This window comes from Talpa europaea (assembly GCF_964194135.1).
Source record: "Talpa europaea genome assembly, chromosome: 14".
Classification (NCBI taxonomy): Eukaryota; Metazoa; Chordata; class Mammalia; order Eulipotyphla; family Talpidae; genus Talpa; species Talpa europaea.
The window spans coordinates 79665175-79679223 of record NC_140082.1 but is presented as its reverse complement, the minus strand read 5'-3'; the positions used below and the strand labels follow the sequence as shown (position 1 = coordinate 79679223).

At 41.1% G+C, this 14049-nt stretch overlaps 1 protein-coding gene across 1 annotated transcript; it reads left to right on the top strand.

Annotated features, from left to right (window-relative positions):
• Positions 1-365: 365 nt before the first annotated feature.
• Positions 366-13569, top strand: MPHOSPH10 (M-phase phosphoprotein 10; the record flags this gene model as incomplete). The annotated part of the gene is made up of 11 exons (XM_084253657.1): positions 366-454; positions 2325-3060; positions 3469-3617; positions 4124-4295; positions 6300-6441; positions 7196-7263; positions 8140-8277; positions 8901-9011; positions 11665-11772; positions 12726-12956; positions 13327-13569. The coding sequence occupies 11 exons, from the start codon at positions 366-368 to the stop codon at positions 13471-13473; spliced, it is 2091 nt and encodes a 696-aa protein (XP_084109783.1). The 3' UTR covers positions 13474-13569.
• Between the last annotated feature and the right edge of the window lie 480 nt (positions 13570-14049).

Genomic DNA, 14049 nt, shown 5'->3' with positions numbered 1-14049 from the left:
CGCTGGGGGCGGCCTGCTCTTCTTTTACAATACGACGTAGTGAAGCCACCTGCTGCATCTCAAGAAGACGCTTCACGCGAGAACGCGTCAGCCCTTGGGAGTCCCTCAAAAAAGAAAGTTTGGAGAAAGTTCAAAGGCGCTTGGGCTGACCAATGTCTGTTTTTGCTTTCCCACCCCGCCCCTCTGCTCAAGCCCGGCCAGTACTCGCGCTGCCATTGGCTCTTGGAGGCGGTGGGTCCGGAACCTTTGCGTCGCGGAACCTTTGCCTCTCGGCGCCAGGTTGCGCCGGGGTCGTCTTTGTGGTGCGGCTTCCGGGCAGCCCGCTTCCCTTGCATGTGGCGCTGTGGCTGGAGCGGGGAGCGGCGATGGCTCCGAAGGTCTGGCGTCGACGGACCCTGGAGCGGTGCCTGAGTGAGGTTGACAAAGCCACGGGCCGGCCAGAATGCTTCCTCACGTAAGTGCGCCGAGTCGGGGACTCAGAGTGCGGTCTGATCTCACGTGGCCGCCGACTGCCGGCCCCCAAGTTCTGGAGTAGGGGGAAGGTAACGTGGGTGCAGGTCTCTTTTCCCCAGATTTCAGATAGTCTACGCTAGGAGTCTTTTAAAGTTTCAAAAATTGTTCAAAGCTGTGCAGTGCGATTCTCCCAGTCGTGTGTTGTTGAAATCAAACCATGCTCAGTTATTAAGGGCCAGGGGCCTCCCTAGAGGCGTATGCACCCCCGCCCATCCCTCTAATTCTCTGTCCCTTGGCTGCTCTTTCTTTCCTCCTGTTACTTCCAAAGCACTCAGTGTTTACCCACCATCATATTCTGTTAAAGTATTAACTTGTCGTCCGGCTCGTCACGCCCCACGGCCGAGCTTCTTGAGAATTAATATCTTCTCTGCACCCAACACAAGCTCTTTGTATTTTGTTGAAGGACTTAAATACAACCTATGAAATTACGACTCAGATTTATATTTCAAACTGCGACCTCTCCCGTGAACCCCAGACTTAGAGTAACTACAACTCCATAGACTCAGCATCTCAAATTTCTTCTTAAGTCCAAAACGAACTGTTCTGTTTACTCCCCTATAACCTGCCCTCCCTAAAATTCTTTACCCATGCACCACCATTTGTCTTCCCCATCTCAGTAAATGACACCTCTATCTTTCCGGTGATTCAGACATGTAACTGACTTTCTTGATGTCCTTTTTCTCATTCTAAGTCTAATTCGTTAGCAAATGCTGACAGTTCTATTCCTAAGCTGTATGGTAAACTAGATGACTTCTCTCTCATCCACTGCTCAAACCCTAGCAATTTTCCATCTTTAACTTTCTGATTACCTTCATTCGTTTCCCTCTACATATCATCTTTCTAATCGTAAATTAGGTCATTTTTTCCCTTTGTTTAGAGCCCTTTGTAAGTATTTACACTTAAAATGGCAAACTCCTTCCTCAGAGTGGTACATGATTTGGCTCCCACCTACTTTTCTTTTTTTTTTTTTTTTAAGATTTATTTATTTATTTATACAAGCACTGGGTACAGTCAGAAACACAGGAGGGTGAGAGAATTCACCAGAGCCAGAGCGGGGAACAGAACAGGCAGACTGACGAAATACACTGCTGAGGGGAGCAGCAGGCACGGCAGGAGAGGTCTATTGCGCCATGTGGGACCCTCACCCATGGCTGGGGATGGAACCAGCACTGCAGAGGGTGAGGGCAGCTTTGCAGCCCAGCGATCAACCGCTGTGCCACCAGGAGAGGCCCTCCTACCTACTTTTCTAACTTTACTTATTGCCTTCTTTGCCAGCAGGTAAAGGTCATGCTGGCCTTTATGTTTCTCAAACTCACCAAGCTGATTTCCATCTTAGGAAACTTGTTCTTGCTGTTTCTTCGGCCTAGAGTACATGTTTCCAGATTTTTTAAGACTGTCTCCCTATGTATAGTTTTCAGATAAGACATCCTCAGAGAGGTATTCTAACTACACTTGTCAAAGCAAATGTTGACCATTGGCTAACTGAATGAGTAGAATAGTATATAGTGTGGTGGAGTTGAGAAATTAAAGGTAGGATTCAATATATATCTCTAGGCAAATAGATCTGAAATAGTTTTCCCACCTAAAATCATTGTAGCAGATTCACAGATAATTAAGTGATACTTTTTATATATCAATGTGGTAATTTAATATACTCTTGAGGGTCAGAATTTACACTTAAAATTGACATGTCATTCAATTTTGCATAGGAGTTGGGCTTTTTTTTCCCCCTTTTAATTCAGAGTGCTGTCAAATTATTACCCACAATTCTAAGTCCACTTAGCTTCCTTTTTTTCCTGCCTCCTTAATAGGATTCAAGATGGATTGGCATCAAACTTTACTTCTTTAACAAAAGTACTTTATGACTTTAATAAAATGCTAGAGAATGGTAGGATCCATGGAAGTCCTCTACAAAAGCTGGTGATTAACAATTTTGATGATGAGCAGATTTGGCAACAACTGGAATTGCAAAATGAGCCAGTTTTACAGTACCTCCAGAATAAAGTTAATGAAACCATTGAAGATGAAGACATCAGTCTTCTCCCAGAGACTGAAGAGCAGGAGTGTGAAGAGGATGGCTCTGAGATGGAGGAGGAGGGCTCTGAGATGGGGGCTGATGGTCAGAAGGACCTAAAGCAAGATTTGGAGGAGGAAGACGCGTCAGACCTGAGTGATGATGATTCTAAAGGGGGCGAGAGAGCTAAAAACCCTAGCAAAGTTGATTTGAGGAGAAGCCCAGATTTCAGTGATGAGGATTCTGATCTTGATTTTGATATCAGCAAATTGGAAAGACAGAGCAAAGTGCAAAGCATATTGGAAAAACAGAACAAGGCGCACAACAAAATGCCTGGTAAAACAAGAGAGAAGTCCATAGTAGATGATAAATTCTTCAAACTGTCTGAAATGGAGAACTTTTTAGAAAAGATAGAAAAAGAAGCGGAGCAAAAAGATGATGATGAGGAGGAGGAGGAGGAGGATATTAATTTTTTTGAAGATGTTGATTCTGATGAAGATGAGGGAGGACTGTTTGGAAGGCGAAATCTTAAGGTAAAGTTTTGGGAGAAGAAAGAGTACTTTCTACCTCAAATTAGGTATTGCTGTGTTTCTGAAAAAGAGGTTTAAAATATCTCAAAATTTACCAGGGATTAAGGGACATTCTGTTTAGGTCACTTGAAAAAAAAAATGGCTAGAAAAATTAAACTGAAGCTTTCCTTTGTTTTGTAGCTTAAGAAACATAATTGTAGTTAGATTTAGAAATAATTATAGTTAGATTTAGAGATTGGAATATTGTGTTTATCAGTTATAAGTAAATCTATACTTCTGTTCCATTTGTTACATCATAGTTGCTCTCATGGTTTTATGCTAGTTTTATGAGATGCCAATTTTTCCTATTTAATAACCTAAACCTAATGTATTTTCCTATCCTTAAAAAGAAACTGAGTATTTTTGTTTTAGTCAGGTAAAAGTTCTAGAGACCTGAAATACAAAGATTTCTTTGATCCAGTTGAAAGTGATGAAGACATAGCAGGTGTTCATGGTGACGAACTGGTTTCAAATGAAGAGGAAGAAATTGCTGAAGAGGGAAAAGAAAGCTTTTCTGAAATGTGAGTATTCTGCATTGTCATTTACGTTATAAGCTGGAGCTCCCCAATCATACATGCACTCATATTTGTGGAATGAGTATTTGTTTTAAGTTAGATTTGCTAAAATCAAACAGGAGGTATCCTAAGATCATGTAGTCTCAAGATAACTAGAAGAAAGTCTGGACTTAAAGAGATGTTAGTGATCCCCTAATGGAGATAAATATCACTGGCAATCAACCTTTATTACAATGAACTTTGATCTTTTTTTGTGCCAGTAAATCCCTTGTTAATTTTGTGAGATGAATTTTTACTATAGATTAATGAATAATTTATTTTTGGTATGTTGGACACTTTTTTTTGCCTAATTCTTTCTTTTGCTTCTTAGTAACTGAATGACTTTAGAAGTGCTGACTATTTAGTTCCTCTAGATATAGCTAACAAGAATGTTTATTAATAGAAGATTTATTTCTTTTGTTTTTCTGATGAAACGTCATATATTTCCTTTCACTAGTCTTTTGGTCTTACAGGGATGAAGAGAGTGACCTTGAAGAAAGTGAGGACAATAAACAACATAAACAAAGCTTGAAAAGAGTGACCTTTGATTTGCCTGACAATGAGGAAACTGAAGATACAGACACCTTAAATGTAAAAAAGGATTCTGATGAAGTTAAATCCTCCTTTGAAAAAAGACAGGAAAAGGTAATTTTTAAGAATTTAAGTATTTTTTGCTTACTTAATATGATTGAAACCCAGACTACTAACTAACATGTCTTGTTTTTCTTGGTGAAACTATTAATCATCATTTATAAAACAAAACAAAAATCTTATTGCTACTCTTTAAAGCACTGTGTATAGTGGAAAGCAGCTAATTTGTAAAAATCGTTTCTGAACTGTAGCTTTCCATTCTGACCCATCAGTAAAACCTGTTTTTTTCCTCTCTGGTGTCTTCATGCCTGTGGTGTGTCTTTCCTGATCAGCTGTCCTGTGAGCCTCTCCTTGTAGGTGTTTCAGCGACTCTGAAGTTGTACTGCCTATCTCTAAAGAGTGAAGTAAAGTAAAGCTTCTAAACGTTTTTCTTGTGAAGCTATTAGATCATGAGTATTTAAACCTGACCAAATAACATTAAAACACATACTCCTGAATAGTGGTGCAAAAAATCAAAACTGCACAATGAAAGAATAATACCACTATAACAGAGTGAGCCTCACTCTCTTGATTTGGAATTAGAAAATCTATTAATTTCATTCTTGGTTGTAATAGGTTGAGAAAAACTATATGGTCATACACACACACACACACACACTTTTTAAATAAATTCGATGTCCACTCCTAATTATTTTATTTATTTTTTTAAAAGATTTATTTATACAAGCACTGGATACAGTCAGAAGTGTGGGAGGGTGAGAGAATTCACCAGAGGCAGAGCGGGGAACAGAATAGGCAGACTGAGGGGAGCAGCGGGCGTGGCAGGAGAGGTTTGCGCGCCATGTGGGACCCTCGCTGGCGGCTGGGGATTGAGCCTGCACTGCAGAGGCTGTGGGCAGTCTTATAGCCCAGCGCTCAACCGCTGTGCCACCAGGGGAGGCCCAATTATTTTATTTTTTACTCCTAGTGAAATACAAATGTATTTAACCCAAAGGTGCTTCATGGTGAAATTTTAGAACTGTTTTTTAAAAATCAAGGATATGACAATACTCATTATTACCATTAGTGCTGTTATTTAACATTTTTCAAAAAGTGTTAACAAGTTCAACTACAAAAGGAAAAGATAGGCAAGAAAAACAAATGAGAGCATTAATATTTGCAGAGACTGGAACAAGCATATAAACTGAAAAAGCAATTGGGAAACATATAAAAGAATTCCATAAGACAGCTGGAACAGCTGGCACTTGATACCCTGACATCACTATAGAAGTTAATATAATTACAATTTGGTATGTGAAGTCAAGAGTCAGGCTAATGTTCTAATCAAAAAAATAACTTAATTTGGAATGCTCTATTTAAAATTCATTGTAGCTAGTGCATAGATAGATCATTTGTCTACATATAGCAGGTCCTAGAATAATGTAGTTTGTTCACCTTCCTTTCATTATGTCATTGATGAGGAAAAACAATCCCTGCAGACTGAGCTAAATATTAATGGCATTAGTGAGGACTTAACTGTATATTCAAGTGCTGATGGGGGCATTTAATATGTTATAAACGTGGCATTTCAAATCAGTGGGAAAAAGAGGTCACCTCCTCACCCCATCAAGCGACAGGAGAGCAAGTTGTTTTTTTTTTTTTTTCCAAAGATTTTATTTACTCATTTATACAAGCACTGGGTACAGTCAGAAGCGTAGGAGGGTGAGAGGATTCACCAGAGCCAGAGTGGGGAACAGAACAGGCAGACTGATGAAATACACTGCTGAGGGGCGCAGTGGGTGGCAGGAGAAGTCTGCGCGCCATGTGGGACCCTCGCCGGCAGCCGGGGATCAAACCGGCGTTGCAGAGGCTGCGGGCAGCTTCTCAGTGCAGTGCTCACCGCTGCGCCACCAGGGGAGGCCCACAAGTTATTACTGGCATAATAAAATGGTGACAAAAACCAGAATTGTATTGAGCTACAACAATACATTTCTTGCTACACTTCAGAAATCCTATTTGCTTTTACACAACAATAAATATTTTTTTCTTAAATGTGTGATAACTCTGTTACTTTCTCAGATGAATGCAAAAATTGCATCGTTAGAAAAAGATTTGTTGGAAAAAAAACCTTGGCAGCTTCAAGGGGAAATAACAGCCCAAAAGCGACCAGAGAACAGCCTCCTGGAGGAGACCCTGCACTTTGACCATGCCGTCCGCATGGGTAGGTGTGCCTGCGAGGCCTCTGGAGGGGTCCTTGCTGTGCCTTCTCTGTGGTTCTGTTTCACAGAAAGACTGGGGGTGATGTTTTTTCCCTCAACTTTTTATTTTGAAAACTTGCAAACGTATAGAAAAGTTGAACAAACAGTGCAGCAATTATTTGTATGACATTCAACTGGATTCTCTGATTGTTAACACTTTGCCTTGTTTACTTTCTCACACCTACATGTTTGTGTACTTTCCCCCCGCCGAATCACTACCAATGTTGTGACAGTTCACTTGTGAGTGTTTTTACATGTCTTCTAAAAACTAGGACATTCTCCTTCATCCACCCAAGAATTTCTGATATACTAATGATACCTAATATATAAGCCATTATCAGATTTCTTACAGTGCTCTGTTTACAAGACTCTTCTCTCTGTTACTGTCCACTGAATAAATTGTGAGCTCTAGCCAGAAACATTTATCATCTCACCAAATTTTTTCTTGTACCCGTTAAGTCAAAATGAATTTCCATTTTATTTCAGTGCTAAAGAGAATGTGGTTCTCAAACAGGAGTGAACATTAGAAGGACTAGTTAAAACAGGTGTCCCCTTCCCCTGTTTTTTAGAACTCAGGAGGTGTGGGGTAGGGCCCAAGAGTTCACATTTCTAGCAAATTCTCAAGTGCTGTTGATACTTCTCATTCAACGACCACCCTTTGAGAACCTATGGGCTAGTTTATATCAACCTAATGAGCACATATCATATTTCCTTTAGCACCTGTAATCACAGAGGAAACCACTCTTCAACTAGAAGATATCATTAAGCAGAGGATAAGAGATCAGGTCAGTAAGAATGAAATTTAACTGAACTTAAAATTCCCTGGAATTTTTGGAAATAGTGTATTGTGAGAGTGTGAATAATGTTGCTCTTTATTTTAACAGAAGTTTTGTGTCAGTTCTTCATTTGAAAATCCTAGACTTTCCTAAGCTTTTGCTGTGAGATGCTGCCCTTCATAGTGCCTGAAGAGAAAGGGGTAGCTGGAGCCATTGTCAATCTCTCTGGCCTTACTGACCTGTTGGGCAGCCTGGTGTGAGGCTGGTGGGGAGTGGTGGGCGTGGTAATTGGTTTCTGACTGATGTGGTGGGATCCTATGTCTAGCCACAGTGTCTGGTATGAAATATGACGGGCCTATTTTTTCAGAGATTCTAGCAAAAAAGTTTTTATTTAAAAATTTGTCTTTGTGTAGGTAGAATAAAATTTGTATATATGACTTGTATAATAAAAGTTGACTTTATAACATGTAAAATGTTTGTTTATACTTGTGTCTAAAATAGGGGAGGTTTAAAGGGTTGCTACACTTAGCAGAGTGTTTTTAAATTTGAAATGAAACAAGGCAAATTTGATCTTGACTTTCAAATAAACTGATAGGAAAATGTGGAATATTAAGGTTGGTGGCCTTATAGGATCTAGAGCTCATGGCCGAAGATGCTTTAAAACAAAACAAAAAGGTGGGGAGGCACAGAGGGGGTAGAAAAACAAAAACCCAGAAAGGATATTTGAGTAATGTCTTCTTTGATTTTAACAATACTTTCTGTGACTTGAATATTCATTTCAGAAAATTTCCTTTTTGCTGCGATTTACTTAACTTCCAGAGGATGTCTTAAACTTCTTTAGAAAGAAATGATAGATTTATGTTCCATGTCTTTTTCATGTTTCAGGCTTGGGATGATGTAGTACGTAAAGAAAAACCTAAAGAGGATGCGTATGAATATAAAAAACGTTTAACATTAGACCATGAAAAGAGTAAATTGAGCCTTGCTGAAATTTATGAACAGGAATACATCAAACTCAATCAGGTAAGGAAGCCGCTGAGGAAAACCATTGTTAGTAAAAGAAGAGACGAAGAGAGAACCAGCCATACTGGTTCCACTGTTGACATTGAAGTTCACAGAACAAATCTGGAGCTCTGTGGCCTCCTCACTTAGTGTGGAACAACATACTGGGAATAGAGAGGTTACAAGGTTCCATTGAATCGGGGGAAGTTTGCAATTAGACATGGGTCACTGGCTCCTTTCACAGTTAGTTATAACTCTAGCTGTGTCATTATAGTAGTGCTGCAATTTAAAAATCATTTATCTTTAATATTTTGAAGTTATGGATGTTTTATAAGGTCTGAATTGATTCAGATCTTTGGGTGGTAGGGTGCTTTGTTTTTCTTTTTCACTTAGATTCTAAAAAAATGATCTGGTTAAATAGGCAAAGTTGTAATTCCCGAAAATATTATACCTGCCATATAATGATTATTTCTTCATGTTTTACTTATTGGGACTGTGGCCAATATGTGCTTGGGGTTGAGATGTCATTTTTATTTTGCAAAATTCATTTAAGATCCTACCAGATTTTGTTAATGTCACTTAAAAGCAACAGCAAACAGTGCTCTAATGCCTCTGGTCTCACGTTGTTGAACTTAATTCCTAAGCAAAAAACTGCAGAAGAAGAAAATCCAGAACACAAAGAAATTCAGAAAATGATGGATTCCCTCTTCTTAAAATTGGATGCCCTTTCAAACTTTCACTTCATCCCTAAACCTGTAAGTGTGATAACATTTCAGTGAGTAATTCTCTTAGTTCCTCTTTGAACTTTTGTGAGACTAATCCTTTATTTGGTTTCAGTACACACTAGCAGGAATTCCCTGTAAATCTCATGCAGGGCCTCCTATCTGGTCCTGAACAGTTCTCAACACCAACACCAACACCCTCCTCCCCCCTGCCCCCCGCCTGATCTCTCGTGGGTCCCTGCCAGACCCCCAGCCTAAGCCATGGGGTCTCCTCATTTACTGAGTACCCACTACCTATTAGGCTCTTTATTATATTACTCTTAATCCACGAGAAAGGGAGGCAAATATATTACCATTTTCATTTTGCAGATGAGGAAACAGGCTTAGAAGGTAGGATCTGACTCTGGGTTCATGCTCTTTACTGCACGATACTCCCTGAGCCAAGCCAGACCTCTCTAGAGCTCTTCCTCTCCACCTGTGGGCTCTCACCCAGACTTGGCCCGCTGCCTGTGTTCTCCACGGAGCTTCATCTCCTGCTCCCCACCTTCTGTGAACCCCTACAATGTGCTTGTGTCATTCTTTGGGTATTTGCTCAACCTGTTGCCCCTTGGATGTCATGAATCAAAGACTAGTTAGAAGTCAGAACCTGAGTCTGATTCTACCCCTAACTAGCTTTGTGGTTTAGGCAAATTGCTTTACATGTCATCTATATAGAAGAGGTAATCGCCAATACCTGATTCTTTGATGGTTAGATGGTTTTTCCTGTGTATGTCTTCTCAGACAATTAGCATTTATTACCTGCTTTTTTGTTTCTATTTAACTGGGTGTGATTTACAGGATGGTAGTGGTAGGTTCAGGGACAACCTTTAGATTCCCGGAGTGCCTGGTTTGAGATGTGTAAAAGCAACAGATGAAGAGTAAAGAGGAATCCTCCAACCCCCTTTGGCCAGAAGTTCTTAGTGTGAGAAAGTCTTACTGATGCAAAAAACATGACCCTTTCCACGCATTACAACGCCCCACGTGATCTGGTTCCTTCCTGCCCTCTCCCCTGGCCCCATTGGTCTTCCGGTGCCTTTATTGCCTCCTTCCTGCAAGCCCTTCCCCAGGCCCTAGTGCACTAGGCTGCATTTCCTCTTGATGCATCTGGCCCCTTATTGTCTCTCAGGTCTCAGACTAAATCTCCATCCCTTTCCTGCTGTTTTCACTACTGTGCCTCTCTGGCTCACAGCACCACAGAACAGTTGCAGCCAGTGGTTGTTCTCCTTTTCAAGCCAGCACAGTGTATAGTTTGTTCACTGCTGGTTTCACTGGTGTGTTCCTCACATGAGCATAGACTCTGACGTGGGGATGCCCTCAGACATTCCTGGGAATCTTGGGAATCAGATAAGAAGTGAATGAATACATTTGTGTCTGTATGCCCCAAATCGCAGCCTTTCTTAATCCCTCTGGAGAAATGTAGGGTTTCTGCACAGGTTCCCTCAATGCTGCCATCTGTTACATGCAGGCGGGCGTTCGTGTGCTATCTTCATAGACCCTTAACTAGTTGTTATACTTTGTTGTTTTGGGAGCTGCTCCATTTTCTCCTTTCTCTTTTTAAGTCGTAGACTAGAGTGCTGTGTTACCAAATAATGAGTGGTGGCTCAGCGGAGGAAATGATTTATATCACACTCAAGAGATGTTTCTCATTTGGAGTCCAGGCCTTTGTTGTGTTTATGGCTTGTCTTTGTTTTGGGGGGCCAATATCTGGAGGAGGGGCAGCACTGCGATAAGGAGTCAGTGATGGGCTGTGTGGTAGAGCCCTTCCTCATGAGTCTCAACCCCGAGTTCACCCCAGGACACCGCTGTGTCCCACACTTCACTCCACTCTGGCTGACAGGGTCCCTGCCCCTGGTGGCCATCCCAGAGCTATGCGAGGGCTAGATGTGAACCCTGGTGTAAGTGTTCCACAACTAGCCACCACTGTCCTTTCATTACCGTGATCGGTGTGAGTTTCTTGGGCAATTCTTACAAAAAAGAAAAAAACAACAAATGGCCCTTCAGCTAGCATTGCATTCTTTTCTCCTTTCTCCTTGCATAGTTTTCTGTAAAAAATTAAAGGCTTTATTTCAGTAGTGCTTTATCTTTCCAGAGCAGTTTGATATTTCTGTTTTTAGTACCTGAAGGTGAGAAAAATTTTTATCAAGTAGTTTATTTTGACTCTTGTTTGGCAAAACATTTTCCTTGCATCATTTCCCATGTATTTCTTATAGCCAGCCTTTATTGCATGACCACAGGCAAGATAATAATATTCACACAAAACAGATTTTGTTAAAAGTCGATCAGCTTGTTTGAGAATGTCCACATGCGTGGCAGATGGTAAGCGTTTAACAACAGATGGAGGAGCTGGCTTTTGGATGTAGTAGAAATGTCAGGAAAAAGTGTAGAAATAAGTGCTGTTGGTATAGTGTGGCGTCACACAGCCCCTAAAATACTCTTGGGTCATATGAACCTTCAGGCAGCCTGTGCTGCCGCCAACACTGCTGTCCTTACAGTTAGCTTACCACGCTTGCTGTCAACACATCTCAACGTTTTAAGTAATCTTACAAAGTATTTTTGTATGTTACACTTTAAAAGGTTCGCAGTTCAGATAATTTGTATTAGGGTGCTTCTGATTTCCTGTTCAAGCAATGTATTGTCTCTTTTCTAGCCTGTTCCAGAGATTAAAGTTGTGTCAAATCTGCCAGCTATAACCATGGAGGAAGTAGCCCCAGTGAGCGTGAGCGATGCAGCTCTCCTGGCCCCAGAAGAAGTCAAGGTAAGAAGGCGGTGTGGTAAACAAGACATAGCTGTCTATAAGTTAGTTGCTTACACAGCCATATCTCTTGTTTCCCATGACCTCCTTTGAGATTTTGATTTCTATTTTAATATATCTCAGTTTCTCAGTATATTCAAACGGATAACATTATATAGTCAAACACCAGTTTCCTGTAATCAAGCATCATAACGAGGTAGAGCTATGAGAAGTAGTATGAAGAACTGTTTGTAATATCCAATACAAGTATGTCCTTATAAACCAGTTTGAAAATTAGTAGTGACGTTTTAAGTTGAAAATTAACAGGCTGCTCTGCCTTATTTTAGCCAACCTGTGCTTATCGGTAGTGGAGTCGGGTCTAGAAGAGCATTTAGATACCGGAAGAAGTTGAACATACAGAGGCAAGGTAGTCCCTTGCCTGTGGACATCGAAGCTCACGCTGTACACAGTAATGATGTGGCCCAGCACCAGGGACTCTTATCCCGCCTCACTTGTGTGGCTACGCCCACAGCCACTCCTTTAGGGCCCACCTCTGCAGTAATAGGCTAGTAGCTAGAGGGGTTTCCTTTCACTGGAGGGGTTTCCTTTCCATCTCTGGGAACCCCTGCCACCATCCCAGAGGCTGTCAGCAGCAGCTTAGAGCTGGGACTGCCTGTGGTTATGTCCCCGAAGCCCTTGGTGGAGTTTACATGCCAGGGGGCTGCTTCTCCACAAGTGTGAGCCCCTCTGTCCAGGCTGCCTTGGTGAACTGGCCCTTCATTGTGACACTGTCCTGCCAGGGGATGTGCTTCAGCTTTTCAAGAGCTGGGTCACCATAGCTCTTTGGAGAGAGTGGGGGTGTTCTCTACACCCACACCATAGCTGGCCAGTGGATCGCGTTCTGTGGAATTGCTTCCTCTGACTCCCTGAGTTACTAGGTGAGATTAATTACTATGCTGGTGGTTATTTTTTCATAGGAGAAAAATAAAGCTGGAGATATAAAAACACCTGCTGAGAAAACAGCTACAGACAAGAAACGAGAACGGAGGAAAAAGAAATATCAGAAGCGTATGAAAATAAAGGAAAAGGAAAAGCGGAGAAAACTGCTTGAAAAGAGCAACCCAGATCAAGAAGGGAAATACAGCAAAGCAGTAGCTTCAGAGAAGCTAAAACAACTGACCAAAACTGGCAAAGCTTCGCTGCTGAAGGTAAGAATGGGGGGTGGGGAGGCTACTGTGAAGGGATTTTGGGGGGAAGCAAATGGCAAGCTTTAGATGACATCAGCTGGAGTGACTGAGCCCACGACAGATGAAGAGGCTGCCCATGGCTTTGAGTTTTTAACTCAGGGCCCGCACAGTGACTTGACCTAGTGGTGGTTTTTCTTCCACTCCCTTGTCCTCTAGTAGCACAGAACATATGTCATGCTCCTGTTGAGTGACTTTTTTCCATAATTTCTCCTAGTGTTTTGTCATATTTAAACTTCTATTACACTAATTGATCATTTTTCTCCATTTATAGCAATTATAATTATATAATTATAGCTTATAATACATGAGCATGTATTATTTTTAATTACAGGATGAAGGTAAAGACAAAGCCCTAAAGTCATCTCAAGCCTTCTTTTCTAAATTACAAGATCAAGTAAAAATGCAAATCAGTGATGCAAAGAAAACAGAAAAGAAAAAGAAAAGAAAAGAAATTTCTGTTCATAAATTAAAGCTATAATATTTTGAATATTATGTAAATATTAATGTGTAAATTTGTGTTCTGTCATTGTTTTATAATAAAACTTTTCAGAACTATTTTTTTGCATGAATGGCAGAGAATTCCACAGTTTGAAAAGACAAACTCCAAACTGTCTTTGGAAGCCCCATGTTGCTTTCTTTGGGTATAAAGTTGGACCTAGTTTCCAAGGCCCTTCCCATGCTGCCAGGGCTGAGTGAAGGCAGCTTGGGCATGCGAGTTAGTGAGTGGGGAGGTGGCTGGCAGGCTGAGAAGGGTTTCATGTTGTGCTTTGATGAAAATGCTTTAAGCTTTACTCCAGATGGGTAGGCAATGAAACCTAAGGTTTAGCAGAAGCAATAGGGAATGTGCTTCTGGTTTTTCATCAAAGAGATGATCCCTGTGGTCAAGAAGAGCCTGGGAGGTTGGCTCTTTGCCTTCTGTGTACTGCTGCAGGAGCTGGCCATGATGGCGCCCCTGTCAGTACTAAATTTTTTCTGCTAGGACAGTGTTCTTGTCACCAGTGTGCCAGGAGTAAACCCTGGCCTCACTCTAATCTTAGTGTGTCATTTTTATTAG